The sequence below is a fragment of the Colletotrichum phormii genome (assembly GCF_030913505.1).
Source record: "Colletotrichum phormii strain CBS 102054 chromosome Unknown BDP81scaffold_28, whole genome shotgun sequence".
NCBI lineage: Eukaryota > Fungi > Ascomycota > Sordariomycetes > Glomerellales > Glomerellaceae > Colletotrichum > Colletotrichum phormii.
The window spans coordinates 523,448-550,392 of record NW_026851470.1 but is presented as its reverse complement, the minus strand read 5'-3'; the positions used below and the strand labels follow the sequence as shown (position 1 = coordinate 550,392).

Below are 26,945 nucleotides of genomic sequence, written 5' to 3'. Positions count from 1 at the left end.
AAGGCATCCGCCCACATTTGATTCAAGCAAATTACAAGACACAAGATCATGTGCAAACCAAAGCCCATCATAACTCCATACATGGACGGGACTTTGCTTCCTGCTACAGAAGACCGGCATCAGCGACGGCGCCTGCGCACCGGAGGGCTCAGCAACATTCGCCCGCTTAGATCGGCTTAGGATTATATCTTAAAACAAGACTGCCGCTTGAATTGGTCAAATATGGGCACAATCAGAGGCAACGAACTCATCGAGCTCCGATGTTAGCGACGTTCCGAGATTGAATAATCAGTCGAGGGAAATTGAGTCTTTAGAGGTTGCATCTCTTCAGCATGCTGACGGCATCCTCAGTTTAATTAGACGACACCAGACCTTTAAATATAATCAAAACTGAGTAGCAACTTCCTGACCCTATTGCATGCCGGTGACGTTGCAGGTGAATCACAGACGCGCTTTTTCAAAACCAGTGAACAAAATGAGCTCCAAGATTCCAGTCATTAGACTAGCAGATTCTACGTGTATGATTATTTACATCTATGCAAGCTGGCAGTCATATCGGCGACCCAATGTTTGATTTACTTCCTCGGGTCCCAATTAGCATCAACATCGTCAAGAAGGTTCATAGTCTTGATCATATCGGCCCCGAGAATCTTCTCCAAGCTCACCAGCTTAAAGCTAGCTTCGGTGCTGGTGCTACCATCAGGCAGTTGGTTCGCATCATCGTGAGTAACAAACAATCCGTGAGGAAAGTCCTTTCCGAGGTGTGTTCCCACCGCAGTGATGCCGTCGGTGTTCGAAACAGCATCGATCTGGCCATCTGACGACTTGGGGATTGTGAAAGTCGTCACGTAGTAGTGAGGATCTGCCCGGGTGTACACGTTGTAAGAACTGATGCCCTGATTGGACACGAGGATGTATCCTTGATCAGGTCTGACGCCGTAGACGAGGGTAACGCCCTCCACGTCGGCGAAGGTTTGGCCGTCGCCCACGAAAGCAATTTGAATGGCATCATCATCCGACGAGTCAGGCTCGGCACCGTAGCGCCACAGCGCAGAAGGCTCCTCACCAAGAAAGATCCAGCCATTTTCCTCGTCCGTTACACAGCCTTCGACTTGGCCCCCTGCACCGCCTGTGAAGTCGCGGACGAGAGTGGTCTGAAGAGTCCCGTTCGAATTGGACGTCAGCTCGTATTGGAGATAACGGGCGGACTTCTCGTTGACGAAGAGGTACTGCTTGCCGCTCGTGGGAGACTTGTACACACAGGAACCATAGACTTTGTAGTCTTCCGGCACAGGCTGGATACCGCCGGGGATGTCCTTCAGAGTTCCATTTGATGTCATCTCGAAAATGCTTGGAATATGTCAGTAACTTTTCAGGTAACTCGGGACGCCCGACTCACCAAAGTGTATCGTCGCCACGGCAAGCAGCAAAAGCGAGGTCGACAGTCCTGTTTCCAGCCTGGAAGCCGTAAATCATATCAACGTTGTTAGGTTCCGCCGCCGGCAGAGTCTGAAGCAGCTTCCCCTTCAGGTCGAAAACACCTAAGCCTGCACCCTCGGTAGACTTGGTCGTAGTAATGATGCGGGACTTCTCGGCTGATCCTGGCGATATCCAGATGGCGGGGTCATCTCCATCGCCGCCATTTTGGTCGGTTTCGTAAGAAGCCTCAACCAACACAGCCGAGCAGAAGAGACCTCCCCATCCATTCTCGCATTTGCATTGTTGTGGCCCAACACACTCGCCATGTCCAGAGCAGTTATTCATGCACTGGATCTGATCGCACTTGTCGCCAGTGAAACCAGCGAAGCAACCGCATCCGAGGGCGTTCTCCTGACAGTAGCCGTTGGAGGAACAGGCGTCGCAAATCGGGGAGCGAGTACGGCTTTCAGTCTGATTCCGAGGGTCATACGCAGTGTTGACATCTATCCCGAGGTCATCGAGAGCTCCATCCAGAGACACCAGCCCAAACCCGGCAACGTTATCCGCTTCAACAGCAAAGCCAAGAGCGCCGCTGGGGTACTTTGAGGTCGATCCCTGGTAGATGCTGAGGCCCTGGACTTCGATATCCTCCAGGCCACTCAGTTTGATGTTGCCGAGCAGGTCGAACGGGTACTTGTAGACAGCAACGCTACTTTCTTGGGCGACAAACAGGTATTCAGTGCCAGTAGAATTCGAGAAATACGTTGCAATACCAGTCACATCTTGTGCAGCCTCGCCAAGCTTGGTGATTTCTGGGGCAATAGTCGATTCTTTGAGATCGAAAACGTAAACATCCTTGTCATCGTCGGCATTGACAACCATCTTAGCCTGAGATTGCACTACCGCACAGCCAGAGAATTCCGTTGGGACCGGGATGCTTTGAACCTGGTCCAGTCAGTAAGAACCAAGTTGAGAAACTGAAGCCGGGCTCTATCACCTCCACCAGTTCAATGGAGTCCTTGGCTGGGCGAACTAGATACTGCACCACCACGGTCTTACCGAAAAGAAATACATAGTCGTTCAGACTCTTGGTGCGCCACGAGCACATTGCCGCCCAATCTCCAAGCATCGTCACTTGGGCTGATTCAATTTCCGTAAACCCCGGCATCTCGTAGACGCGAATGATGGAGTCCGGCATCGCAATCGTAAGCGCATAGTCTTTCCCCGTGACATTGTAGACCGTCGTGATGAGCTTTGTTCGACCGGTGGTCATGGACTTGACCTCGGCCAGTGGCGAGTCGCTGTTCAAATCCCAAGCGTGAAACCCTCCCGTGGCAGCACCTCCATCGTTTCCCAGAAGTAGAGGCTTCTCTTTTGAGTAGAATACGTTTGTCCAATCCGCTTCGAGTTCGCCACCGGTCAGGGCAGTCATGTTGGCCTCGACATCAACCTTGGAGGCGGCCGTGGCTAGCCAAGGATGTGTCGCGACGGCGGCGATGGCCGCGGCGCAAGCGAGGTACTTGAGGCCCATGGCGGTTAGGTCAAGTCGGAAGATGTCTGCCTGACATGACAAGACATGCAAGCTGAAGGCTCGCCTTATGAGGAGAAACTGTCCATTTATCATGTCGTCTTATTGCACCCCCTCCAAGCGGGCGGACAGCGGAGGAGCAGGTGGCCCCACGTCCACAAGGCCGGGATCGCAATGCAAGTTCAGCCCCTCCAGGTCCCCTTCATGGATGAGAGACCAGGCCACGACCTTTACCGAATCTGCTTTCAGTTTGGCAATTCGAAGGACGAATCCTGCGTCAATACTGTGGGTGATGGAACACTGATGGTTCCCTTCGGAATCCCCTTCGGGTGAAACGCGTGCATGAAAGGGAAGAAACAATTGGTGGACGCGACGGGACGAAGAATCCTTGAAGCTTCCACTTTTGGAGTCGTCCGTCTTGGCATTGGATCACCGTTGTAGTCCAAGGTGAAGTCATAGGTCTGAACGAGGAGCTGGTTGAGAGAAACTCGACTCTTTTGATTCTGTCAGAAAAGTCAAATGCCATGCGTCCCACTATTCGTTATACTTTAATTGTACAGTGACATCGGGGGGGACTTCCGAGGTTGACAATGGGTTTCCGTTTTCTGTCCTTCACAACTTTACAATTGGCTCGTGTTCAATGCTGAGCCAAATTAGCCCGCTCTGATCCCGTCGCGGGCTTCAGACGCCAAGTCCCACATTGTCATTATTCGTTTGGACTTCTCGATGCATATGAAATTTTACTGGACGCAGCCTGGCTAAATAAAGCGTTGTTCCATCTCTTGAATGACAATTTTGAACTTCCAAGAGCGCATGCAAATGAGCTGGATTTGCCGCGGTTGCTTCCACTTTGCTGGGTGAGCACAGACTGCATTCGGTTTCTTGCTTGGCTTCATTGTCTGCCCATTGACTTTTACTCCTGGCGCTCATTTTTTCTTTCCTGAATACAGGAGTCGCCTGAAAGATCGTAGACATTGCCTATATCTTCAACTCCAGATAGCATTACGGGACAACGCTTAAAATACTAGCCACACTCGGACAACCAAAGCTTGCATTTTATTCATGGCCCGCGGAAGAGGAAAACAGGGACTAGGTGCTCTGGGCTTGAAGACCTTGGAATGATCACATCAAGCAGACTTAATCAGCCTCAGTCGGCGGCATTGGCCGCCTCCCTGTTCTCTCTGGTAAGTAATTTGCAACGGCAATAGCCTGTAAATGATTTCATGACAGGAGTAGGAGAGAAGCATGAAGTTTGAATGAAATGGCATTGGTGCGCTCGATTCCACCGAGGTTGTATGTTCAATGCATCTAAAGGTATCTGAAGTTCTATCATACAATAAAGAAATTTGAAACGGTAGTTCTGAAAATCCCGCGTCAGGTCCGTCGGCTAATGTACCTTACGAAGAGGGAGCAGCGGTGCCGGAAGGAGGGCTGCCGCTCATGGTGCCGTTGCCACCGGGACCGCCGGAGCCACCGCCGCCGCCGCCGACAGTCTGGCCGGTGGAGTGACCACCATCCTCATCAAAGTAGCCGGCAATGTTGTAGTAGTCGTCATCGGTGTAGTCAGCAGAGGCGTTGACACCGATCTGGATCCAGGCGAAGAGACCGTCCTGGAGGTCGTCGCTCAGGTAGACGAACTGGGGGAAGGGGTCGTAGGAGGCATCGGCCTGGAGGATAGACCACATGTCGTCGGCGTTGGAGGTGATGCTCTGCTCGTTGGTGTTGTAGGGGTAGAGCTCCTCGACGGCGGAACGGATGGTCTCGGGCCAGAAGACCTGGCCGATGTGGCTGACGGGAGCATTCCAGACGGAGATGGTGCCGTTGGGCATCAGGGTCGCGTTGGTGTGCGAGAGCAAATGGGTGTGGGTGGCGCGGCCATCGTAGTGGCCGGGGAAGATGGTCTCGAACTGGGCGACACCATCGGCGTCGGTGAGCTGGATACCGCGGAGGAACGTGCTGTTCATGCCGTCGGCGGCGTAGTTGCCGTTGGTGGAGATGCCGGAGTAGATACCGGTGGCGTTGCAGTTCCAGATGTCGACGGCGACCTGAGGGATGGGGTCGCAGGTGGCGACGTCGACGTACTGGACCTCGAGGAAGACGGGAACACCATCGCACCACTTTTGCTCAATAACATTGGAGCGCATGTTCTCGCCGACGATGTAGTAGGGGCCGTCGGTAATCTCGGGAGCCAAGACGCAGGAGGTGTTGGCGCTGAAGACATCCTCGAGGGGTGTGAAGATGCCGTTGTCGCTGGAGGCGGTCATGTTGTGGTTAACGGCCTCCCAGGCGGTGAGCTCGTCCGCATCACGGCGATACTTGCGGGCAGCTATGGAAAGGTCAATGAATGTTCGGTCAAGTGTCTCGAACAAGAGTAGTTACTTACGGGTCTTGAGGCCCTTGGCGGCGCGGATGTCCTTGACCTTCTGGGCACGGCGCTCAACGGCGCGCTTCTTCATAGCCTGAGCACCGGCGGTGTTGGAGCAGGCGTTAAGGGAGCGCTGGCCGATGGCAGCGACGTTGTCACGGAGCTGGATGTTGCGCTTCATGTGATCATGGCTGTGGTGCTCGCCGGGGTGGGCAGAGACGCAGCCGGCGAGGGCGAGGCCGGCGGCCGAAAGGGCAGAGATGCGAACCATTGTTGATATTGTCGTAGTAATACCGGGCTTGTAGCGAATGTTGGAAACGATTGTGAGTGTCTTTGTTGTAGAAGCGACTGTTGTTGCTGCGGTGGTTGCGGCTGATGGTGCTTCCAATTTCTTAGATGTCCGGCTCCGAGAGCAGTCTTTATACAACTCGATCTTCGTTCAACATCTCCGCCATCTATCCCTATCAACGCGTTCATCTCTACGTGATGTGGACAGCCGATGGGGACTTCGCTCTCATCCGATCCCCCTACATGGGGAGCCCTCGTCACCTCCAGTTCCGCCTGCCATTTTCGACTCTTCCATCGAGAGTCCGCGGTCCATCGTCTGAACATCCGTCCAACCAGGACCGCGCAAAAGGTCATACGCTACCCGTTGCCGTCGTGGCACGCAGGGGTTCCGTACTTCTGAGCCTCACATACACGACTTCGTTCCCCGCCGGGGGCGCATTCTCAACTTTTCGAGTCAATGCGTCTCCACGCCGGTGCCTGTCCTTAAGCATCCTTGACGTTCTTAACTCAGCCTCAGAGCACACGCCAAGCGGTTAAGAAATGCTTGGAGAAGCTTGAGATGGAAAGAAGGTGGTTCTAAAGCGGAACCCGGGGTCGATCCGGAGTGGGGACTTGTCCGGGAGCCAGCTTCGGGCCTCCCACATCCCGCTTCATCGTTGGGGTTCCCGATGTTGGCGGAAAGGCTTCCCAAGTTTGGTTCCATGACATTTGGGGCCTTCTCAGGTAAAAGTTCCCAGGGGCACCGGATGACGAGGCCACTCTCCACTTGGCGGGTGGCGCCGCTGCGCGTTTGCGCAAGCTTCAATAAGATTGGACTAAATTCCGCTGACTTGAACAAAACATGCTCGACGGAGCTCGGGAGACAGTGGGCTTCAGCGGAGAGACCTTGTCAAGCTTGTTTATTTCCCTTGGCCACATCGGTCTGTGGGAGGGCTTTGGAAAGGGGCGGAGAAGGCTCTCGCGGGGCCCGAATTTTTCTTCCCTTTTGGTCTCCTGTGCATCAGTCAATGCGGAACACTGGCGGAATAGATGAATAACATGGAAAAGGGACCAGAGAGAAAAACATTTCTGAAATATCGACATACAGCTCGATTGACTTTTGACTTTGAACCATCTTCGTCATTGAGCAGACGAGCTGAGCGTGCGTGCGTGGTGTGGAGCAGAAAATCTCCCACACTGAAAGAGAGTGTCGGAACTTTTAGGCCTTGCGTACCTTTATTCAGGGGGGTTCATCTTGTCTCAACGTCCCGCGGCTCAGCCTATGTAAACCAAACAAACATGAATCGTCCAGCGAAGTCTACTTCCCTGTGCCCGGATTCACCGACACAGCGACACGTTGGCCGGGATCCCTAATTCTAAGACGAGACGAAATGGACCTATCTGGGCGCAGTCAATCAATATGATTTGCCGTCATTGGCTGTCGGGTCAGTCGTGACCCTCAACCGCAGTCGAGGCCTTGAGGGGGGGAGGGGTGTTCAGAGTCGTCACTCGACGCGTGTCAGTCGTGACTTGTCTAATTCCGGGTAAGGGCGCCCATTCATTCGTAATGCGACACCACAAATGACAACCGCACATTGGCTTCTCTTCTTCTTAACTCGGTCTCCAGCAAAACGGCATGCACCGTTGGATCTAAACCTTTTTGGTCACATCTGGAAAGACTCACCGGACAACCTCACACAGAGAGCCTGGAGGCGAGGCCGAGGCTCTCGTCGGACTCCAGAGAGCAAGGCGAAGAAAAACTTGCGCACAGCCAATTTCTGTTTTGATTTGGATCGGCAAATCGAATAACCACTGTTACTTTTTTGGCGATTCCACACTCGGATATCGAGTTGATACCGGCTACCGGTCACAAGTTTTCACCTGGTATTATTATCTGAGGTATCCTACTGACACTACCGTTCATCCGTCCGTTAGGAACAGAATATCATTCATCTTTTTCCCCAGATTGATGCAGTCGAGAACTCACTGGCTTCCGAGCCCCGACTAAGACTCCCAGACCTCCGCAGACATACTTGACTGATGTGAGCTAAATGTATTTTTCAGGATTGAGACGGTTCACGAGTGACCGATCCCAGACCAAGCTGAGCAGCCTATCCTTTTCCGTTTCAGCCACTCATTCTCAACTTGCCTCCGAAACTGTGGCACACATATACAACACCGCATTCATGATTGAGCTCTCAGGTCACATCTCCCAGTATGTAACCACCCCGAGCAAACAAAAAAAGGATTGGCACGACCGATACATTCACTCCAAAAACTCTCTACTCGCCGTGTTGTTGACAACAACTACGAAGTCATATACAGGTACCGAAGTCACATGAACCGTCTTACTCTTGTTGCAGCCTCGACCTTTGCCTCATACCTTGGACATCTACAGCATCGACGTTCTTGAACAGCAGCACATATGTATCCACAAATCGTCCAAGCGCAATGAAAAGACTCGAAATCATACTCGTGCAGTCCGCCTTACTCTCACGATAGATGGCAGCGGTCGCCGACGGCAGGCTAATACTCGTGGGTGTGGGAAGAGGACAGGCTTCTGGACCAAACATACATAGCTCGGAGCCTGATGGGCCTGGACGGCTCAACTTCCAGGCCGAGGATATGATTCAGAAACTTCATTCAGCTGCAGCTAGCCGCTAGCATGGGTTTCTTTTCGAATGGGTTCAACTGACAGTTGGACCCTGTCGCATCATGATATTGTGCTATCAACACCACTCTGCCGGGTTAGCAGATGGTAGTTGCTTTTTTCGTGTACCTGATGTACTTGTAGGTAAAGGGGAAAGTATAATACACACTTTAGTCACCATAAGTAGACTTGGTAATTCTACTTTCTTGTGCTTGAGGCCTCCACTCTTTGAGAGTCTTGAAATTTGAGCTTATCCCAAGTAGTACATGCGAAGTTATGTCTTCGTCTCGGTAAACCAAGCCAACGTTGGCATGAAAGATTTCGTAGAGTCCTGCAGCCTTGCATCCCATCGCCTAAGGATTTGAAGCAAACCAAGTGACTACCTCGCCAACTCCGGCATACCCAACCGGCTTGGCTTCACGGTGGACTGGTACAATGCGGTTGATAGTCGTCGCTACGGGACTAAGTGGCCTGAGGGCCGAGAATCTGAATCATTGTGCCATTTTCCTACCCGTTGAGAGACATGAGGCACGATTCTACCTCCTTTTGCCACTTTTAACGAGAACCAGTTCGAGTTAATACCCTTACTTCATTTTATCTACGTCTACTAACTCATGCGAAGAACTCCCCATTCACGGTCATGAGTGCGCCGCGCTTGGGGATCTTGACCTTGGGAAATAACACCTCGTGGAGATTAAAATGATCGAATGGGGTCAAGGGTAGCCACTTCGACACTGGCCTTGAGGCTATCCTCCGGATTAGGTTACGAGCACCCAGTACACAATCAAGAAAGCGACTTTTTGAAGGGTAGTAGTTTGTAAATGGTATGGTCCTCAAACGCCTAGTCATGACCCCGCAAAGGAAAAGCAATGCGAGCCTATCACGAATGGCCCCTTTGAAATCAATCCTGCGATCAAGACTTCCTTCGAGGTATCACTGATCAGTATAACTTCTCTTTCTCGGTTATCTGGCTTTCACCCTGGGAGTGAGGTAAACATTGACTGGGCCCTTCTCCCAAAGAAGATAGACTTGGCTCTTCTCGTCCCAGCCCCTGCTTTCCTCCGATAGCTTCATGTCGAAGTTCCAGATCATTCTCGCAAGAATGAGACGCATTTCCGCGTAGGCCAAACTATCAAAAACGCAACATATTAGTATCGGACCTTTCGACAATCATGTGGGGTAGTAGACGTTCATGCCACGTACTTTCTGCCAATACAATTTCTCGGACCGACCGAGAACGGTTGGAACGCATCCTTCTTATCACCAGAGAAGCGAGCGTCATCGAGCCAACGTTCGGGGATGAATGAGTCAGGAAGAGTGAAGTTCTCCGGGCTGTGGAAGGCAGGCCAATGCCAGATCTGAACCAGGGTCTTTGTGTCGCCATCGCGTCAGCATGATACTCTTCTTTGTTTCGATGGTTAGAAGGAATTGAAACTAGACTTACTCCGCTCGGCACATATTGACCCAAGAAGACGCCGCCATCGTCGGTGACTCTGCGAACGATGCCTGTCGGGACTGGAGGATACATTCGAAGGCCCTCGTTCATAACCGCCTGCATGTACTGAAGCTGTTGCGCGCTGACCATTTCAATCTCTTCCTCGGAGTTGAAGGCTGTTCGAACCTCGTGGGTGAGCTTCTCAAGAGCTTGGCGGTTTGTGCAAAGGTAGTATGTTATCGCTGACAGGGCTGTTGCGGTGGTTTCCGAGCCGGCGATGATGAGGACTGAGGAGTTTGACTTGAGTTCTTCGAAGGTGAGTTTCTGGTTCATCAATGTTAGCATAATAAGACGATTGATGGTCAGCGAATTTGCAGTACCTGAGGCCCCTTTGTACGTAGCATAGAGTCCATGAAGTCTGGTCGCTCAGTCTCCATGGCAAGTCTCATGGAAACCTTCTCTTGAGTGAGTGCCATATGCTCCTCTCGCTTGTTGCGGATGTCGGCCGGGATGAAGTGCATTAAAATCTTCTCGATCGGTGGGAATCGCCGCATGCAGTTCTTGAAAGAGTTGCCCTTGATCCCGTCAAAAATGAGCTTGACCCACGGATGGTAGCCGGAATCATCCAAGCAGTGGAACGGCTCGCCAAAAGCCAGGTCGCCAATGACATCAAAAGTCGTCCAGTTATACCACGAGACCATGTTCAAAGCCTCGGCACCTCCAGCGCACTTCTCGTGGAGACGCTGGAAGAGCAGGTCCACGTATTTCTTGACGATGGGCTCTTGCTCCAGCATGGACTGCGCTGAGAAACCGTGTGACAAGGCTCGTCGGAATCGAGAGTGGTCTTCCCGGTTGGCGCCGATGATGCCATGCCTGCTATCCTGGGTGGTGACCGGATCCCTACCGTGGTCGCCGGTGCCATTCTTTAGGTGTCCGTGGAGATCCTTCCAGGCATCGGGGGAGTTGTAAGCGAGCTCGTTAGGGGCGACTCGGACGATGGGTCCATATTCTTGATGCAGCTCCAAGATGTTGCGGTGTACCTGGCCAGAGAGGGTGCTGCGAGCAAATGGGATCCGAGTGGCCGCCCAGAGCTTTGGCCCGGGATATTTGCGTAGAGGGTGGAAGAGGACGTTGTAGATGACAGTCCCGAAGAGGTAAGTAACGCCCTAGATGAATGGTCAGATATGGTCAGCATTTACGACTACGGCGAGATTCCATTGGTTACTAGAGTTAATGGCTTGTAAGTCTACCACGTACCAGAGAAATAATCAGAGCAAATCCTGAACAGAGCGTATGGATGTTCAGCAAATGGGCTGTAAAGCCAGCACTGTGGTTCGACATGTTGAATAGTGTGAGCTCCCCGCGGAACCTGAAACCGTCAAGATGATGATTGCAGACGGGACGAACTTGATAGGTGGCAGCTCAACAAACCATTTTCAAGCCTGGCACTAAAGCACTTTTATCAACTTGTGCTTGATTTAAGCGACGGAATTCGGTTCAAACCTTGAAAGCCGAAGGCCCTGTGAAACGACGATCTCTCGCAGGACTACTGCGGGCAGCGGCATACCGTTACATACTTGTGGAGAATCTAGAGTTAACCTACTAAGTTCCGCGGAGTGTTGCGGCGGGCGAGCGTCACCGTGGGTCGGATGGTCTCCGCGTTTTGCACATTTCGTGCATAACTCACCCGGCTTGGCCCGGGTCCGGTGTACGTCGCCCCCACTCGTGATCTAGATCGCGGCACTTGCTATCCGTCCAGGATTCGGGCAGTTGGAGGATTTGTTTACCCCGTAGCGTTCGCGCACTGAGGCGGGGATGAAAAGAGCGAAGGTGTGACCGATGTCCACCAATGTCCGCCCAATGTCCGCGAAGATGATTTCTGGTGTGCGTTTGACTCGAGGCGTCAACTGACTTTTACTGATACACTGATTGGTGCCTGTACACCCATTCTTCTGTGGGGGCGTGGACAGACATCTGGGGAAACTTCCTGATCGACGACTATGCCACCCTTAGACTTTGGCTAGAGAAGCTATTCTTGAGGGCGGACGCTGGCAAACTACGTTCTGAAAAGCTTAGGATAGCTGCCGAATACCTAAATTTCGGGGCTATTCTCCGGGGATCGTCGCGGTCCGCAGGCACAAATACCATGCTACTGCTTCCAAATTGGCCTCACATATAGAGACCTTTGTCAATGTATGCCCAGCAGGCACCTTGCGTACCATATGCGTCGCTTCATCCCTCGTACGAGCATAGCGGATCCTGTTTCTATGCAACCCCAAGGCCCTTGACAGTTCACCTCATGACGTTCTTGACAGATGCGAGCTGCATAACCTGGTGTTCAGACGGTCTTAATTCCGCGCCGGATTTTGAGATAATTACGACCCGCATATCCCGCACCGGCTTTAGTTTGAAGGTCAGAGCGCCTTGAGGAGAAGAATTTAGTACAACTTCCGCTTGTGCAGCGGGAAACTACAAGATGCTTCCCGCCAACTGATCGCTCATCTCGGCTCCTTTTCGGCTCCGGGCCGCCAATGTATACGTGATTCAGCGGCACGAGACTTGCGCCGTCCCGTCGATATTGTCACAAACGCTTCACTGCATGTGGTTTTCGCCCCACAGGCCACAAGACTTCATGGATCGCGTTGAACTTTCATTGCCTCCGTTGTACTAAAGATGTCGCCGCTGTATCGACTGCACAATGGCGACGGTACATGCTCTGGTGGGAAAATGACGAATCATCGATGGGCTTATCTCTATTACGGTACATACAAGTTGGAAAAACATTTGAAGAGCAATAGGTTTAGAGAAAAGCTGGACTTAATCAGGGAGTTACATACTGTTGCTATTCCGCACTTGATTGTATACGACTACTGACAGTGTGCTAGAACTCAGATCTAGGCTTCGGTTCAAAATGTCTGAGACCGGGTGACGAGTATTAATCCACTGGTTGCTCTACAGCTGGCTTGCAGAAGGCTTTACAGAAACGTCGTTACACGCCGGAGCCATTGCGGCCATCTTGGCCGCCGTATTATAGTAGCCCTCAAATTTTCGTCGATTTTGTGTCACCTCAACACGACACATACTTCGAGAATGATGAAGCGGGGGAAAGCATCCCTTCAAGGGTACCCCGGACCCATCCGATCCGCCCCGGACACCTGGCGGCCCCACAGCGGGATTCGAATGTCATGCCTCAGGCAGCAGCCTGTCGATTGGCTGAACCCCTCGGCGGGGCAAGACCCTTGGACTGAGGTGGTGGCGCATGGGAAGCTTGGTCCAAAATCTCAGCCCACCTCATCGAACGCCACCCTCCTTCTACCTTTCTGTTCGACTCCCAAGACCTTCTAGTCCCGATCGAAACATCGCAACAATCGACTATGGCGAAATCAAAGGCCGCGAAGAAGCGCAAGCAGAATGCGCAGGACGAGCTCCCACGCAAAGCTCCGAAGACCGCAGCGACGACAATCACACCACCTGACAGTGACGACAACACCACCTCAAACCTCGAGCCCAAGAGCCTCCAGACAGTCATATCAGACGAGGAGCTCGACATCGCCATTGACACTCTTAACACCCTTGCCAAATACCCGAACCTTATCAAATCGAAGCAATGCCGAGATCTTCGCGTTGCCGTCTATGACTTTCGCCAGAACTGCCCCAGTGGCGTCAACAATGCCCGTGAGCAGACTCCCAGATCGCGTTGTATCATCGTCAATCATTCGCTAACACTTCGCCCTTACAGCTGGTACGAATCTTGGTCTCACAGCACGAATCACCGGCGCCCTCACCGACGAGAAGTACGACGATGCGAGAGTCCTGCTATCCGAAATGAGAATCCGCGGCCAGGAACCGAAGCTAGGAGCGCTCTGTCGCTGGGTACGAGACCTGGACGTCATCAGTGGTCTTTCCACTTTGCCGGAAGGGGAGGGCGAAGGAGTTGCTATCCAGAGAACAGAGAGAGACAAGCAACGTCTCCTGGTTCTCGACGCCGTCTTGCGAGCCTGCGGCCACTCCGACAGCAACCCTAAGGCCACGCCCCTTCCCCTCTCTTCAACACCCGGAATCGCGTTGCAGGACACCTGGGATCTCCGCCCCGCCACGCCATCACTCCAGGTATACGCCTCTGTTCTCGACAAGACCATATTCGAATCGGCACCGGCCAATCTGGCAGCGTCTCTTCGCGTCATTGAACGAACTCCCGGTCCGCTTCGGAAGCCGCCCAATCACCACGACGCACTCCTTTACACGACCGCGCTGAACACGATACCCCTGGTCGATGAAAGGCCACCAGTAACAGCACACGCACATCCCGTTGTACCAGGGCTCAGCCTCTTCAAGGACGTTCTTTCCGTAGACGAGTGCAAAGCAATCATAACTGCCGGCGAGACAGTCAACTTTCTCCCGGATGCCCCTCTTCGCGAAGATGGGGACATCAGCATTCTTGCTCACAACTTCTACTGGGTTGTCGACACCACTTTCCACGATGCCTTGTGGTCCAGAGTTTCGTCATTTGTTCCCCAGTCAGTCGACGGACGAATGGTCCGCGGCCTCAATCGACGGTTCCGCGTGTACCGCTACGTCCCCGGAGCCGAATACCGTGCGCATATTGACGGCGCCTGGCCGCCTTCTGGCATCCTTCCCGACGATACATATGTCTACGATTCATCGCCTGAGGAGAAGAGGCAGAGCTCACTGTTCACTTTCCTCATCTACTTGAACGACGAGTTTGAAGGCGGCGAGACAACGTACTTCCTCCCAGCAGCGCGGGAGGGTACGCTGAATGCGTACCCGGTGCGACCGGTCATGGGCGGAGTCGCCGTCTTTCCACATGGAGATGCAAAGGGTGCCCCACTTCACGAGGGTACTGGTGTGAGGCAAGGTGCCAAGTACGTGATCAGGACGGAAGTTGAGTACGACGTTAAGCCATCTGAGGAGGCATGATGAAGTACATATCAATCAGAATGACAACTGATTTCACATGGCATGCGGAGGCTCGGATGTGTGGTCTCCAGCATCAAGATTTGAACAGGCGTGAGCCTGTCGACGCCGAGAGTCGTACGTGGATTTGAGCCTATGTTTCGTGGTGATGTGTCTGCAATGCTCTGCTAGACCACCGTGATGGCACTAAGATGCCGTGAATGCAACTAGGTTGTTGCCCGACTCCTTGTTGCTGGATTGGAGGAGCCTGTGGGCGAAGCTGGCGTGAATCACGCTTGCGGCATCGAGGTTGAGCTTCCAGTTCCGCATCAACTCGCAGATGTCCCTGCAGATGCTTTCCGACAGCACCGTCAGGTGGCTAGCTCTAAGCTCTTCGACACCGCGCGGCCGGCACATCTGGTGGACAAAGATCTAGCGCCACATTTACTGTTTGCTAAGCCCATTGGAACAGTGTCCTCACCCTAAGCCTCTGCAGCTAGCCTAGACATTGACGAGGTTTCGACAGTTAGCTAGGCACGACTGAGGCTTGTCGCGCTCGTCCACTTCCTCGGCTAGACAGCCGTACCGGCGGGCGTACAACTTAAGCTGACGGCCAAAGGGCATGAGAACAAACCGTTAGATTGACCTGGGTTATATGCCTAGGGTCAGTCTAGTCGTCCCCTGACGGTGGACGCAATTGGATACAAATGGCAGGCACAACAGAAATGCTTAGCCAACGGATGAGGATTAAAGACATCTAAGTGGACTTGTGTAGAGATATACTTCGATTAGGTATCAGTTAAGCTTCTGAGCAGCTCACGTAAACACGCCCTACACATTTGTCCAGCTTTCTGGTTCTGGCCCTTCAATGTGAATCACTCGATTAGGCCCCATGCTTCTGGGCCCTAAGGTTATCTACATCACTCTCGCTCTCAACGCGGACATGGCATCCCTTGACATCCGGCCTGGCCAGGATATTGGCGTACACGCGGCCAAAGACGGACAACTTTATGGTGCCGTGCTGATCGGTCATGACGTCAACCTCGACGCGCTGGGCGAGACAAACACTAGAAGCCAGGCGGACAATGGTGACAGTTTCAGCGAGGGTAGCAGAAAGATTAATACTTCACAGTTACATCATGAATGGCTTGATGCTCTTGGCCTGATGCATCTGCAGGATTCTAAATTGACTAGCCGTGTTCGATCTTCCCTACAGCTACACGCCACTCTCAAAGACGTCGCGACTTGCACCGGCGTGTCCTTGATATTTCCATGCGCCGTCTCCTACTACTGGATTCGAACCAATTCCCGGTGTTCAGATGTGTTAGGCACGAGGCTCTAGCAAGTCAATTGTCCGTCGTTGTTGCTCAAGCATGTATCTAGCGTAGGAAGTGTAAGCTTCGTTGTCCTCTCGCTGGTTATGACTACATTTTATGCACGTACCAAGGTTCAGAGAAGACGGCCTCTTGGTACCAGTAGAGTCGGTGCAGCGGCAGTTCAAGGTCTTATGGTCACCGGCGAGACCGCAGTCGCAAAACTTGAAGGATGGGCTGCGAGGAATGTGTAAGTATTTAGGATACCTCGCATTGTCCTAACATTTGAAAAGGCTTACCTCTTAGGACGACATTGTGAGTTGGAGGAAGAGTCAGTATAACGCCCAATCCGCTGAGGGTCTAGTAGGACGGGGGGATAAACTCACGACAACCCAGCCTCCAACGTTGGCAAGACAGTTCGCCAAATTGATGGGGTGATTCTCGAAGTAGGGATCAATGAAGTTATTTTTGCAGTCCGCGGTCAGCGTCGTGGAAGAGTATTTCATGCCGCTGCATGTCGACGAGAAACCACCGGCAGCGACGAGTTAGACAGCAGAGGCTGTGAGAAATGCATAGACAGTGTGCATATGCATGATGAATGACTTCTGAAGATAATGTAAACGAGGGACGTGTAAAGAGTGGATTAGGTTGATGGAAGACAGGCTTGAAAACTGCTTTGAGACTGATACCGGTGAGATGGTTACAGCCTTCTTATATACGGAGTAGTTACATGATGTGATTGCTAGTGATCAGACCAATTGGACATTGTAGAATACGAAAATTCCGTATTCAAGCTTTCTTAGCTTTCTAAACCTAATGTCAAAGACCAACTCATTGAGTCATGGTCGACGATTGAAAATAACTCTATTCTCTCAAACTTAACCTGAAACCTTGGTTCTTCATTTACTCGTCAAATAGTCGCAAATTTGGGGTAACTAACTAACTATGAGAAATGCTCAAACAGATGGAATTTCAAGTCGTTCTTTGGGTCCCAGCGCAAGTTACATTTGTCGATATCATCTAAAAATGCAGTAAGCGACGATCCCTCGTGGCTCCTTTGCATGACAACACATTTTCCCTAGAAACCTTCGTATTGCACAGAAACTTCTACCAGAATGGTGCTTATAGCTTATAAAGACGATGCGTAAAGTAGACTTGGCGGTGGATCCATGTATTGAGCGGGTGTGTAGCGGATGCGCCGCGGGAAACCACTCAGCTCGCCGAAAAGTCCACTACGTTAAGATTGAACCGGAGGGGTTTTCTGGAGCTGGCTTGGACCATAGACCTCTAAGCCGTGGAGTATTTGGCATTGATCTACAATTCTTGAGTGAACGGACTTTATTAATTTTGATTATCTTTTGGTGCTATGGATGTAATTGCGTAAACGCGAAAGGGAACATTCCCTGACTGGCATTATCAGCATAAACGAGGCTGCCTATCTACTGCGAGCTTTCTCACATGATCCTCACTCTCACCGAGTGTATAAACTTGAACGCCGTCCTTTGCTCCCTTGAATCTACTACAAGCCATCTTCAGCCGGATTCGTGCGTCGGACGAATTGCCAAATACTTTCAATAACTCATGATAATAGCGGACCAAGCGCGATTTACTCGAGAATCTTCGGTACTGCCATGGCCCATATCGATGATCTGTCTGCGCATTCTGAAATCAGCATTCCTTTCATGGTCTCGGGTTTGAAGGAGCCGGATGATATCGTAACGACGTTTGGCATCCGTTCTGTCCAACGAAGATCGCGTCGAACATACTCGAATTCTCAAGCAGTTCATTTTCTCACTGGACACTGATTAGCTTGCCTGCAGCCCTAGAGAACCACAGACGTCTATCCTAGTAGCACGTTCGTCCCGGGAATGTCGGGTCCCGGTAGGCAGAAGAGGGTCCTTCCCGCCGCCACCGAAAGCCGGGGCGGGCCGGCAAAAGCGGCACATCGGCGCCGCATGCACGTGGTGGTCAACACGGCCTTGGATTGGCCACGACAAAAACAGTTGCGCAACAACGAGTAGCAGAGATTTCGCTCTGATCCTAGTGCTTTGAATTGAGAAAAATGCTGTCTGCAACCTTGCCACGTGCCTCCATGCAGATGCTTGAGCCGCGCAATTTGTTCAAGTTTTCCATGAATGGCGGCAGTTCGGCGGCCGATTTGTTGTCTGGGACCCAGTGAATCGGCAGGATTCGTAAGTTGGGACTTACTGCCCACTTCTTCGGCTGTTTTTGCACGGTCTAATCCACGTCGTATGTTGAACAAATCAACTAGCCTAGTCTCGGCTGCTGATACTATTAAGAAGCAGCACGTGTTGAGAGTTGTCGACGTATTTGCTCGTAGGGTTACAAGCATCACAGGTGACCAAACAGTGCTGGAGGCAAAGCACAACTGCACTAACAATTTTCCCCAAAGTACCTTAGCTCATCATCAACAAGGTCGCATGGGAAAAGCCTTGGCAGCAGGCGGGAGAACGCCAAGTGAAGTGAGCCTCCTAGGGCTGCCGAGAAGCGCTAGACCGCTTGGAAAAAGCTTAGCGATGCATCCTCTTCTTATCCGATTGCAATTGGCTATTGTAGGCAATAAGACACGCGACAGCATTTTTCTCAGGCTTACTCTTCCCATCATATCGCAGCGTCATCTGTGCCACCTGTTCATCAAGCCTGTGGAAAGCGGGAGACGAGTCGAGAAAGCACATGAACTACTGCAGCTCTGCACGAACCAACAGGTCGCCTAGCGGATGGATAACATCGGGTTCCCACAATCCCTCCACGTTCCCCTACACTTCCTCTCCCCGTGCTTTGGTTCTTCAGAGTCCCCCCCCGTGCTCCCCAGGTGAACGGCGTACGGTGTGTGCCCGCACTCAGACCGAAAAGGCCCAATGGGTGTATGTACTCCCTATGGAATCGCCTACTCCTCCCCCTCTTGCCGCATAACCGTGTCTTATCAGCATACAACCCGGTATTTGCCCGCAACTGTTATCCGGTGTGGATCTGTTTTCCCTCGAAAGAAAACCAACAAACCACTCGTCTGCCTCCAAAGAATCGCTTTTGGAGGCGTAGGTGACTCGTGAGAGAGGGGAGGGGGACCCGTAGAATCCTTTCGATTATGTTGCATCGGGGCTGGCTGCCCGTTATTGGGTGAACCCGGGCCCCGTCCGCCGGGGAACAAGGTAGGGTGGGACGGGACACCCGAGGCATTCCCAAGGTTTATCTCTCTGTGTCTGTCTGTCACAAACACTTACTCACCACAGCAGAGCTGCTTCCGAGGGCGTGTGGTAAGTGGGGGGGAAGAGACACCGTAAAAGCAACATGAGAAGAGAGGCCCTCTGGTTGGCAGATGGTGCTGTGGCTGGCCCGACGGGCTTGTGATCGTCCGAATATATACCATGTTGATTTCCCCTTGCGCTTCTTGACTCGTCGCGCCTATTCTTTTAACCTTTGCGCGCCGCTTCGCACAACCTCTCACCTCTCCTCCCCCTCTCGCACATAACCTTCTCTGTGCCGTAAGTCCTCGATTGTTCGCTTCATTCTGTCGCAGTGTCCCAGGGTCTATCTCCCTTTGACGCACTGAGCGCAGCTTGATCACTTACACGAGAAAGAGCCGCGACAATGCTCAACTTCCGAAGAAAGAAGTCGGCCGAGTCCGAGGCCACGGCGCAAGAGGCTGTCACCGTTGACGATGCGCCCCGCCAACCGTTCCGAAAGGCCATCGTGCCCGTCATTGCCTGCGGTGCCGGTCTCTTTTCCGACGGCTACATCAACAACGTGAGCGCAACCGCCTTGTGCATGTCATTTTTTTTTAGGAATGGTTATTGACGCTGGGGCATAGGTTATCGGATCCGTCACCACGATCCTCGCACTGCAGTACGGCGACCTCTACAAGACCTCCAACGCCAAGAAGTACGTCGGCGACATCGCCTTTGCCGGCACCGTCGTCGGCCAGCTCGCTTTCGGCTGGCTCGCCGACCACTGGTCACGAACGAACTCGCTGCTTGTATCGACTGTCATCCTGCTCGTCTTCACTGCGCTCGCTGCCGGGTCTTACTACAAGGGCGATGATATCGGCATGTTCAACATGCTGGCCGCATGGCGATTCTTCGTAAGTTTGTACCAGCTTAACACTACTTCGCCATTGGGCGCTCGCTCGAATTCTGGGATAAGCACACGCGCTCAAAAAGACAGTCCAATTGTTAACGTCATCGCTATGGCATTTAGGTCGGCATCGGCATTGGAGGAGAGTACCCCGCGGGTAGCGTCGGCGCAGCAGAGTCTACCGGTGAGCTAAAGTCGGGCTCGAGAAACTTGTGGTTCATCATGTTTACGAACACGATGATTGATTGGGTACGTATTTCATTATTTCTGCAATCTCAATTGCCTGTTTACTAATACCTTGAACTAGGGGTTCGTTATTGGCGGTTTGTCCTTCCGCTTCTTGATGTTGGTGATGGTGATACTGATTCATGAGAACAGCTTTTGTGCCGTATGTTGTCGCGGCCGCTTGCCATAATGGCCACTACAGCACCATCTGGCGCACCAGCTTGGGCATTGGTGTGGTCTTCCCCATGTTCCTCTTCGCCCTGCGTCTCTTTGTAAAGGAGCCCGAAGCCTCAACCAAGAACTCCATGCGCTACGCAAAGACGCCGTACCTGCTCTCACTCAAGTTCTACGGATGGCGCCTCTTCGTCGTCAGCTTGATCTGGTTCATTTATGATGTAAGTCCTTCTGAAATGGTGCTTTCTGTGATGAAATAGCCCTTGCTGATGTGCGACATTAGTTCTCCGCCTACTCATTCGGAATCTACTCTTCAACAATCCTGAGCAACCTGTACGGAGAGACAGCCCCGCTCACCACCATCTTCGGCTGGAACACGGTCATCAACCTGTTCTATATCCCGGGTACCATGCTCGGCGCTCCGGCCTCCGACTGGCTCGGCCCACGCTACGCCCTTGCCCTCGGCGTTTTCTTGCAAGCCATCGTCGGCTTCATCATGGCCGGCGATTACTTCAACCTATCGCAGCCCGGCATGGTCGGCGGTTTCGTCGTCGTCTACGGCATCTTCTTGGCGCTCGGCGAGTTTGGCCCCGGTAACAACATTGGTTTGCTTGCCGCAAAGACTTGCGCCACGGGCATTCGCGGCAAGTACTACGGCGTTGCCGCGGCCATTGGCAAGATTGGCGCTTTCGTCGGTACATGGGGTAAGTCTCAGAATTGTTGATGGAACAAAACTCGCCGAGATTCTCCCACTAACAAGATCTATCTAGTTTTCCCATACATCCAGGCAGCTGCCGGTGACAACGCCGTCGCAACCGCCCAGTATCCCTTCTGGGTATCCTCTTCACTCTGCATCCTATCCGCCGCCCTCGCGATCTTCTGCCTGCCGCACATCGGTCAGGACACCATCGCACTCGAGGATGCGCGCTACCGCGCCTACCTGGAGGCAAATGGCTACGATACCCGCCAGCTCGGCATGAAGAGAGGCGAGAGCTTCGAGAACACTGATGCTGAGATTCCTGCCGAGGGTCTGACTGAGACTACCAAGGGCGAGAAGGTGGCGGCTTAGAGACACTCAAACAGAAATACCCATCCTGTCTAGAGCCGTGTTTGGATTTTGCCATTGTAAGATGACTGGTGAATGTGGATATATTTGCAATGTGCATAGGGAGATGCTGGGGATGTGAAAAGCCGCGATGATACCACTTGCGAATTAAGCCTGCTCATGATATCTAGCGAATAATGTCCTCCTATCTCCTGAACCGTTCTGCTGCCCAGGAAGCGGCCTTCTCCAGTGTACTGAGATACTTGCTCCCATCATCCTCAAGTCTGTTTGTTACTAGATCCATCGAGTGTAGCTCCACCCGCCGTGTCTTGGCGTACGCTTTGTAGCTGAAAATATTGACCAAATAGATGGCAACGCCAATGTACGAAGTCATGAAAGTAGAAACTGTGAACTTTGGGATGAAGGCATTGTAACCTGTTATGCAGCGTCAGCAAGAGTTGCGCGATTAGTCCTCGTGTAATCCAGACGATTTGGACTAACCATTGAAAGTGACAACCAGTATGGTCACAAATAAAGCAAAGTAAGAGCCATAAGGCTGCAAGGGCCCACGATACGGCATCAAACTCCTCGGGGTGCCCTGAGCTCTCATGCCTCTAGTGAAGCAGATGTAGCTGGTCAGGACACTCACCCAGTTAAGGGTTCCAAATACCGTGACCAGGCTAACGAGATAACCATACACTTGGGAGGAGCTCTTGGCGGCATTCATGTAAGCCAGAGCCGCAAAGACACTCGTAGCTGCGACCCCGTACAACGGAACACCCTTTCCAGACGTCCTCATGAACATCCCCGGCGCTTGACCATCACGCGCCAGGCCAAACAGCGTGTGTGTGTGTGTGTGTGTTATATTTAACGCCGTGGCGGCAAGGGCGCAGCCGCCCTTGCGGCCGACCTCCCGAAGGGTATATGGCGTGGAGAGCCGTCGCCCTATAACTATTGCTAGATACAGTTCAAATCGTGGACCCAATGTAAATATCCGAATTCGCCGCACTGATGACGAAGATAAGCAAACACCCGTTGACGACGTGCGGAAACACCGGGATATTCGCAATCTGCACAGCAACGACGAACGGACTCGCCGCAGCACCGGTACTCTTCTTCGTGCCACCAATGAGCATGCCATTGGTATACGGCACCGACATCCCCAGCACCAGCGCCCCCAACACGTAAAAGAAGACAATGCGCCACAGCGTCTGTCTCACGGCCTTGCGGATCGTCCGGCGTGGATTTGGTGCCTCGCCAAAAGCGACGCCGACGACTTCAGTACCAGTGTAGGCGAAGCAGGCCTGGACTGTCGCGGCCCAGAAGCCGAGGAAGCGGCCTGTTGGTCCTTCGACGAGGTAGGAGCCAAAGGCGCCTGGGTTGTGCCAGTATTTGAAGCCGATTATTTCGTGGGATGGTTGGCCGCTCATGGAGATTATGAAGCAGGTCAGGATGAGGGTTATGATGACGAGGAGCTTTACGGCAGACATCCAGAATTCTGCTTCGCCGAAGAAGGAGACGTGTAGGATCTGGTGGTTTATCAGCGCGAGAATCGTTGTCTGGTAGTTTGGAATACTTACATTGACAGCTGTGATGGCAACGTTGAGGTCTGGTCTCCAATACTGCATGATGATACCGGCTGCCGTGAGGTTATTGGGGAGGACGATGGCGTATTTCAAAAAGTAATTCCATCCAGTGGCATACCTATTCTCTGCGTGTAAGTGACTCCGTCCAAGATGAAAGTGCGTCAATCAAGTGGCTTGAGCCTCACCCCAAGGCCGGATCAACGAAGCGTGTAGCATATCCAGCAAACCCCTTATCAGAAGGAAGCATCGTCGCCATTTATCCCACAGCCGTCATGATGAAGAAGACGACTGCGCCGATGAGGGTGTACGCGATCAGCAGGCTCGCGGGCCCGCCTCTGACGAGGCCCGTCCCTGAGCCGATGATGAGTCCAGTCCCAATGGCGCCGGCGACGGCGATCATGGAGACATGGCGTTCCTTGAACTCCCGCTTGAGTTGTTGTCGTTCACCCGTAGTCTCTGTGGAAGTCCCCTCGACGTTAGAGATTGAGTGTCCCATGTCGGAGGGCTCTGCCGTTGTGCCGACAACATCATTGGCGGTCTTGCCGTACTTGCTGCCGATGTTGTCACTGCTCATCGTGAAGTCTTACCCAGCCTTGCGGTTGGTAGTACCCTTTGTAAGTGCTTGAGCTAAGGTATACGGAAGAGAAATCTTGAACACAACAAAGATGCCTAATTGTGAAGCTTTTGGGTGCCGAACATTGAGTTCTTATAGTTTACGTCCCACCAAGATAAGATATCAAGAAATCATAATCGTCACGGACTTATCTCGCGATACGTCTTGTCAGGATAATGGAATTCAAGTGAAGAACATTAAACTTGCCGCCCTCGGCCCAGTGCTGTCTAATACGGAATCCGGGGAACCGATAAGAACCAACATACCATCCAGATAGCCCACGAGACTAAAGCCTTTGGCGTGGAGCGAAATTGCACCAACATGCGGGGAAAGGGGCCTCTTATCAACCCACGACCCACAAATGGAGGTTGAAGTCCGCGCCGTAGGATTAACGATCGTGGATCCTTGGGGTGACCCTGCAACGACATCAGATGAGTCCATATCGACTACACAAGCAACATACGCAGCATTTGTTATGGTCTTTCACTCCGGGGAAGAGGAGTTTCGAGGGCTGAAGTTTCGGCTTTGCGGATAAGAACAACAGGATTGCCCAATCACAAGGTGCCTCCGACATCTTGATCATTCGTTAGGTACTAGAGACGGACTTCAACCTCCACGAGCTGGCTCTGCCAATGATACGTCAACAGCCTCATAGGTATTTGGTTCCATGGAATCATCTCGGGGTATCAACGGAATGCCGAGAAATCACCCTGGACGTTGACGCCGATATAGGAACATGGAGAGACGATAAAAGCTGCATAGCCATGACGGAGAGTTGAGTCATTGGCTCTGGGCCACATCCAATCTCATCAAACTTGTCTCTTCGTCTGTGCACCTCTTTCCAAATTCACCATGTCACCCAGCGCTGTTCAAGAACACGTGGACGATGTCTCAACGTCCACCAAATCTGTCCCTCAACTCCCCTCAGAAGCCGACTTCTCTACCTTCCGATCCCTGGTCCCTCTCCTGGCCGACAAGAACCTCACCTACCTCAATGCCTCCTACCAAACCTCCCTCAAACCTGATCGTTCACAGTGCCGTCGCCAAGTTCACCTCCGATGCCCTCTACAATCCTCACCCAAAGCCTCAATGGCAAAACGCAGTCGAGGAGACTCGTACCCTAGTCGGTCGCTACATCAACGCCGATCCGTCCTCTCTAGCCTTCACCCGCGACACAACAGAGGCCCTAGGTTGCTTCATCCGAAGCCTCAAGTTCGAACCCGGCGACAACGTCGTCGTCCTGGACACGGAGAACCCAAACCAAGTCTACGGATGGATGGCCCTCCGCAAAGCCGGCCTCGAGATCCGGCAGGTCCCGACCATACCCGCCGCGGAAGAGACTGGGCACGTCACAGCTGCCAACGCCGCGACCTTCGCGCCCTACGTCGATGAGCGTACCAAGGCCATCGGCCTCAGCTCCATCATGTTCCACAGCGGCCAGTGGAACGACGTGGCGGACATCTGCGCAACATACAGACCTCGCGGTGTCCACGTCCTGGCGGACCTCACGCAGCAGGTCGGCTTCGCAGAGGTGGACGTCCGAGCTCTGGGCGTCTCCGCGGCTGCGTTCAGTCTGCACAAGGGTTTGAACTGCCCGACGGGCTTCGCGGTTCTCTACGTCGATTCGGAATTCATCGCCGACACCGACCCTACTCCACCCATTGTCGGCTACCGGGCCGTCAGCAACTCGGCAGAGGTAGAAGACTTAGCCGCGAAGCTAGTCGAGTTGCAAGGAGATGGAGCGACGGCGCAGAACCGTGGCACACGTCCTGGTACCGATATCATTCTGGACGCTGCGGGCGCGCCGCCGGTCCCTGCGCAGGTGTGCAAAATGGCGAAGCGCGGCGCCACGTTTGGCGTGGTTGGAGTCCACAGGAAGCCAACTGAACTCAACTTTGCACAGTTGATTTCTACGGAGCTGACGATTGTTTTCAGCGTGGGCTATCCGAATGGGATTTTTGAGGTGACGGATGATATCGTCGACAACTGGGACAAATACGCAGAGATCGTCAGTGATCAGATTCCGTTTGACCAGGCATTAGAGGCGTTGGAGTTGGCCAAGTCAGGCAAGGCGAATAAGGTTGTCGTGGTTTTCGACTGATCTCAAAAGAGGAATTGATGAGGATATTCCAGACGACACATTTATCCAACTGGAACAGAGTCAACACTTGTGACTGGTCTGGCCCTGCAGTTTCTCTTCTACAATGCGGTCAGTTCTGAGAGTCGCTAGTACCTACCGACTACCAACATTTAGACATCTGGAAGCTTCGTATTCGTCTCGGAGTTCTACGCCAAAAAAAAATCATTGAGATAGGAGAGATTTCGGCAGGACTGTAAAGTACGCTTATGGATTCAATCTGGGTACTATAAACGAAAAGCCACAAACATGTTTATAGTTGTGAGCTGTAGTTAGCGTTACGTTAAACGACATATAATGATTAAATTATCATTATCAGAACTATTTCAAAGCTTCCGATCACAGTCGCTACTACATAAAAGCTCAATCAGTTGATGACACTGACAATTTATTTTTGACACTTCCAAAGAGACAACTTGGTGGTCTCTTGATTTGATGGTTCTCGGACCCTACTGAGCTTAATAGTTTCTAGTCAAATGCATCCTTCACAACAATTCATCAGTGGGCCATGACTGTATCATCGTATAACCCCTATTGCTCAAGTACTTTATGTAAACAGCCAGTATAATAAAGCTATATGGAGTAGATGGGGGACTTGCATTTCCGCACGTGTACCTTTTTCGAGCAATAGGCTTGGTCTTTGGCCCGATCCCTTAGCTAGATCAATACTTGGCCATGCTGGGAGTCACTATTGCCCATATACGTGGTCTACATAATCCACTACACTAATGATTTGTCTTGTTATAGTCATTGCGACACGAATTGATCCAATTGCAAGTTTGATACAGCACCAAACAGACATATGATCCTTACCTACACCATCTTGAATCAACTGGTAGTCAAAGCAGTGAAGCAATAACTAGACGTGACTTGTTCCTGAATTCACTTGCGACTGGCCAATTGACATGACATAGCAAAGCTTGAACAACTACTTCCAGCTGGTGAGGGAGGCAAACGCTCTCAAGGTTCATCATGACTGCCCCATCCTGTTAGATGACCACGAATAAGCGTGGACAGACCAAACTCTCACACTCAACTCCACGGTGAAGCACGGAGAAATCGGGCGAAACCTTTTCCTGGAACACGTTCTGCTCGTCTACAGTCTACAAGTAAAATCCAGCCGCTGCGACTTCTGCCAAAATGACACATTTCCGAGAGTTGATGAAAGGTCGCGCAAGTAAA

At 52.2% G+C, this 26,945-nt stretch overlaps 7 protein-coding genes across 7 annotated transcripts; 3 read left to right on the top strand and 4 right to left on the bottom strand.

The window, feature by feature from the left end:
* Positions 1-575: 575 nt before the first annotated feature.
* Positions 576-2,950, bottom strand: BDP81DRAFT_331756 (phytase; the record flags this gene model as incomplete). Its single annotated transcript, XM_060585534.1, has 3 exons — positions 576-1,350; positions 1,400-2,364; positions 2,417-2,950. 3 exons carry the CDS (start codon positions 2,948-2,950, stop codon positions 576-578), a joined length of 2,274 nt encoding a protein of 757 aa, XP_060439665.1.
* A 1,244-nt stretch (positions 2,951-4,194) lies between these two features.
* BDP81DRAFT_359013 (Intradiol ring-cleavage dioxygenase) lies at positions 4,195-5,971 on the bottom strand. Its single transcript, XM_060586373.1, has 2 exons — positions 5,331-5,971; positions 4,195-5,273 (listed from the first exon to the last, which is right to left on the bottom strand). Exons 1-2 carry the CDS (start codon positions 5,581-5,583, stop codon positions 4,345-4,347), a joined length of 1,182 nt encoding a protein of 393 aa, XP_060439664.1. The 5' UTR covers positions 5,584-5,971; the 3' UTR covers positions 4,195-4,344.
* A 2,855-nt stretch (positions 5,972-8,826) lies between these two features.
* Positions 8,827-11,141, bottom strand: BDP81DRAFT_475628 (cytochrome P450). The gene is made up of 5 exons (XM_060594742.1): positions 10,922-11,141; positions 10,045-10,830; positions 9,674-9,988; positions 9,433-9,587; positions 8,827-9,358 (listed from the first exon to the last, which is right to left on the bottom strand). The coding sequence occupies exons 1-5, from the start codon at positions 11,003-11,005 to the stop codon at positions 9,193-9,195; spliced, it is 1,506 nt and encodes a 501-aa protein (XP_060439663.1). The 5' UTR covers positions 11,006-11,141; the 3' UTR covers positions 8,827-9,192.
* Positions 11,142-13,038: 1,897 nt separating this feature from the next.
* BDP81DRAFT_331938 (prolyl 4-hydroxylase) lies at positions 13,039-14,602 on the top strand (the record flags this gene model as incomplete). The annotated part of the gene is made up of 2 exons (XM_060585547.1): positions 13,039-13,339; positions 13,404-14,602. The coding sequence occupies 2 exons, from the start codon at positions 13,039-13,041 to the stop codon at positions 14,600-14,602; spliced, it is 1,500 nt and encodes a 499-aa protein (XP_060439662.1).
* A 4,565-nt stretch (positions 14,603-19,167) lies between these two features.
* Positions 19,168-21,817, top strand: BDP81DRAFT_439280 (major facilitator superfamily transporter). Its single transcript, XM_060591391.1, has 7 exons — positions 19,168-19,656; positions 19,721-19,990; positions 20,107-20,232; positions 20,291-20,306; positions 20,362-20,603; positions 20,666-21,086; positions 21,153-21,817. The coding sequence occupies exons 1-7, from the start codon at positions 19,501-19,503 to the stop codon at positions 21,449-21,451; spliced, it is 1,530 nt and encodes a 509-aa protein (XP_060439661.1). The 5' UTR covers positions 19,168-19,500; the 3' UTR covers positions 21,452-21,817.
* BDP81DRAFT_503487 (dicarboxylic amino acid permease) lies at positions 21,633-23,536 on the bottom strand (the record flags this gene model as incomplete). Its single annotated transcript, XM_060595594.1, has 5 exons — positions 23,279-23,536; positions 23,199-23,242; positions 22,437-23,131; positions 21,929-22,240; positions 21,633-21,862 (listed from the first exon to the last, which is right to left on the bottom strand). The coding sequence occupies exons 1-5, from the start codon at positions 23,507-23,509 to the stop codon at positions 21,633-21,635; spliced, it is 1,512 nt and encodes a 503-aa protein (XP_060439660.1). The 5' UTR covers positions 23,510-23,536.
* An 874-nt stretch (positions 23,537-24,410) lies between these two features.
* On the top strand, positions 24,411-25,316 carry BDP81DRAFT_503482 (pyridoxal phosphate-dependent transferase; the record flags this gene model as incomplete). The annotated part of the gene is made up of 1 exon (XM_060595593.1): positions 24,411-25,316. A coding segment is annotated over one exon (906 nt), but the record flags the coding sequence as incomplete, so codon positions are not given.
* Between the last annotated feature and the right edge of the window lie 1,629 nt (positions 25,317-26,945).

Bases quoted from the DNA above. Each gene is read 5' to 3' on its own strand.
- BDP81DRAFT_475628 (XM_060594742.1), bottom strand. From the start codon at position 11,005: ATGTCGAACCACAGTGCTGGCTTTACAGCCCATTTGCTGAACATCCAT. The intron at 10,831-10,921 runs GTACGTGGTAGA...CCATTCATCTAG, and splicing joins TTGCTCTGATTATTTCTCTG to GGCGTTACTTACCTCTTCGG. The intron at 9,588-9,673 runs GTAAGTCTAGTT...ACCCTGGTTCAG, and splicing joins GTCAATATGTGCCGAGCGGA to ATCTGGCATTGGCCTGCCTT.
- BDP81DRAFT_359013 (XM_060586373.1), bottom strand. From the start codon at position 5,583: ATGGTTCGCATCTCTGCCCTTTCGGCCGCCGGCCTCGCCCTCGCCGGC. The intron at 5,274-5,330 runs GTAAGTAACTAC...ACCTTTCCATAG, and splicing joins CGCCAAGGGCCTCAAGACCC to CTGCCCGCAAGTATCGCCGT.
- BDP81DRAFT_439280 (XM_060591391.1), top strand. From the start codon at position 19,501: ATGCTCAACTTCCGAAGAAAGAAGTCGGCCGAGTCCGAGGCCACGGCG. The intron at 19,991-20,106 runs GTAAGTTTGTAC...TATGGCATTTAG, and splicing joins TGGCCGCATGGCGATTCTTC to GTCGGCATCGGCATTGGAGG. The intron at 20,604-20,665 runs GTAAGTCCTTCT...GTGCGACATTAG, and splicing joins TGATCTGGTTCATTTATGAT to TTCTCCGCCTACTCATTCGG.